Source organism: Lactuca sativa, chromosome 5 (genome assembly GCF_002870075.4).
Source record: "Lactuca sativa cultivar Salinas chromosome 5, Lsat_Salinas_v11, whole genome shotgun sequence".
Taxonomy (NCBI): Eukaryota; Viridiplantae; Streptophyta; class Magnoliopsida; order Asterales; family Asteraceae; genus Lactuca; species Lactuca sativa.
This window is the reverse complement of record NC_056627.2, coordinates 348,932,607-348,934,829: the sequence shown is the minus strand read 5'-3', so window position 1 is coordinate 348,934,829 and position 2,223 is coordinate 348,932,607. Positions and strand designations below refer to the sequence as shown.

Genomic DNA, 2,223 nt, shown 5'->3' with positions numbered 1-2,223 from the left:
AGATCATAAAGTCGGTTTTGGTCTCATTTCTGATACATATGAAACCGTCATCAAAACATTCTAAATTCTTGTCTCTCCAAATCTTATCCGATTAAAAAATATTGGGAGTACCACCAAAATACTTTAATCTGAAAATGTTTTACATAATTTTCAGAATTCCAAGCCTTATTATACCCCAATTTCTAACACCAAGCAATATAAAGAAGTGGTTATTACATAAAGATCACATGAATCAATTTGTATAACATAAAGTATTATCTTAACATAATGAAAATGTATTATTTATGTCATTTTTGTTCAACAAAAAATTATGACTTTATTGTTAACGGGTCCAAAATTCTGAGATGTTTTTAGAACAATCATAACCAAATATTATTTCTTAAATACTGAATATGTAAACAATTGTATTATTTAGGGTTTTTCTATTTAAAAAATAAAATCATGATTTCTTATAAATAAGATCAAAGTTTCGAGTTTTTAATGAGATTTTCCTACGTTTAACAGTGATGATCCGGGATGGAATGCTTGTTAAGAGTTTAATAATAGGTACGATTTACAGAAAATAAAAAAAGAAGAACGAAGATTTAAAAAATAAAAACATACTATACTGCAAAAGAAATCAGAAAATAAAAACATCTGAGGTGAGAATCATCTTTTGTCAGCTCCTATGTTTCCTTTTCTTTTCTCTTCTTTTGTCTTTTTCGTCTTAATTCTTGAGTGTGCATTTGGCGTTAATTTTTCATATTTTTATGCTTTGACGATAATTTAATTTTGTTAAAATGTTCTTAGAAAACGAACACATCTTTGATATATCCAAGATCTTCGTTAATTTAGGTATCTATGAACTTAAAGGGTAAATTAGTCAATTCATTACTCATCAGTTGCCGATATATCCGAGACAGAGATCTGAACATTGGCGATAAGATGAAATAAAAATGGTAGATCCAGCGATGGAATTGCTTCCGCCACTCTCATCTCCGACAATATCTTCGATCTCCTCCTCTGATCTCGACACCGAGTCAACTGGGTCCTTCTTCCATGACCGGAGCACAAGCTTAGGTACTCTGATGGGCGTCGCCACCACTTTCCCCACCATCACATTCAGAGTTCCCTCCCAGCGGCGTGACACCACACCCACTGTCACTCTCGGATCGACGCCGAGTAATGGTAATGGTAATGCCGTCGGGTTTGGTGGACGCAGGAGGAGGAAGAGTAATGCGGTGGATTTAGTGTCTGAACGGCGGCGGAAGAGGTTGAGGAGGAGGCGGTGGTGGTGGTTGTGCAGTGGTGAGGATTTAAAGCCGTCGTCGCTTGGGGAATTTCTGGAGGTGGAACGGAGGTTTGGGGAAGAGGCGTTGTTTGATGGCGAAGCAGTGATGAATACGGATGAGGATAATCGTGATAGGGATAACGAAGGAATGTTATTCGCTGATGGTAGGGTTTTACCACCACCACAACCGCCGTCCTCTGATGTCGATGAAGGGCCGACCTCTGTTTGTTCTCTTTGTCGGTTTTCAGTTTCTCTCGCCGGAATCTGCAGCGGCGGTGCTGGATAAGAAGATGAACCGTAGATTTTGGTGAAAACCTGGATGCCATTTTCATCCCCGATGTATGTATTTAGGACACCATTGTAGCATCTGAATCAATCAATAAAATGACTGATTGCTGATTAGAGCTCCTTCACTATCACAGATAAACATACCTAATTTGTTGAATGTACTTCTGGTGATGAAATCATGTGTTTCATTCTGATTAACACAGTGATGTTTCAAAGCTAAGATTTTGTGGATATTGCTTTAATTGAAATGTCTGGTTGTAAAGCTATTACATCAATCGATTTTAGTAACTCAATTGTGTTTTTACTACTAGAAAGAGGTGATAATCGAATGCCCTTAATCATGAGTCTTTATTCTAATCTTTATTTTGATCATTATTGGTTTTCACCCTTATCTTAACTAACGTCTGTATCCATTGTCATGTCTGATGTCTCTTTTTGTATGAAGCATATGGAACCTGTTAGTATTTAGTTTCAACTTTGTAATGAATATGAATTGTAATTTCTGATAGTTATTAGGTTCAAATATGGTGTAGGGCCCACCGAAATTGGACAAAACGGTAAAACCAAGTAGGGTACTTGAAATCTTGAACCTGTTTTTTTTTTTATTCAATGACCACCAACGTGTTGTGAACTAGGGAAATGTTGAATTTCCGAGGAATTGTTGT

At 36.5% G+C, this 2,223-nt stretch overlaps 1 protein-coding gene across 1 annotated transcript; it reads left to right on the top strand.

Annotated features, from left to right (window-relative positions):
* The first annotated feature begins 822 nt into the window (after positions 1–822).
* On the top strand, positions 823–1,672 carry LOC111878783 (uncharacterized protein At3g17950). The gene has a single exon (XM_023875289.3). The coding sequence runs from the start codon at positions 936–938 to the stop codon at positions 1,554–1,556; it is 621 nt and encodes a 206-aa protein (XP_023731057.1). The 5' UTR covers positions 823–935; the 3' UTR covers positions 1,557–1,672.
* The last annotated feature ends 551 nt before the right edge of the window (positions 1,673–2,223 follow it).

Bases quoted from the DNA above. Each gene is read 5' to 3' on its own strand.
- LOC111878783 (XM_023875289.3), top strand. From the start codon at position 936: ATGGTAGATCCAGCGATGGAATTGCTTCCGCCACTCTCATCTCCGACA.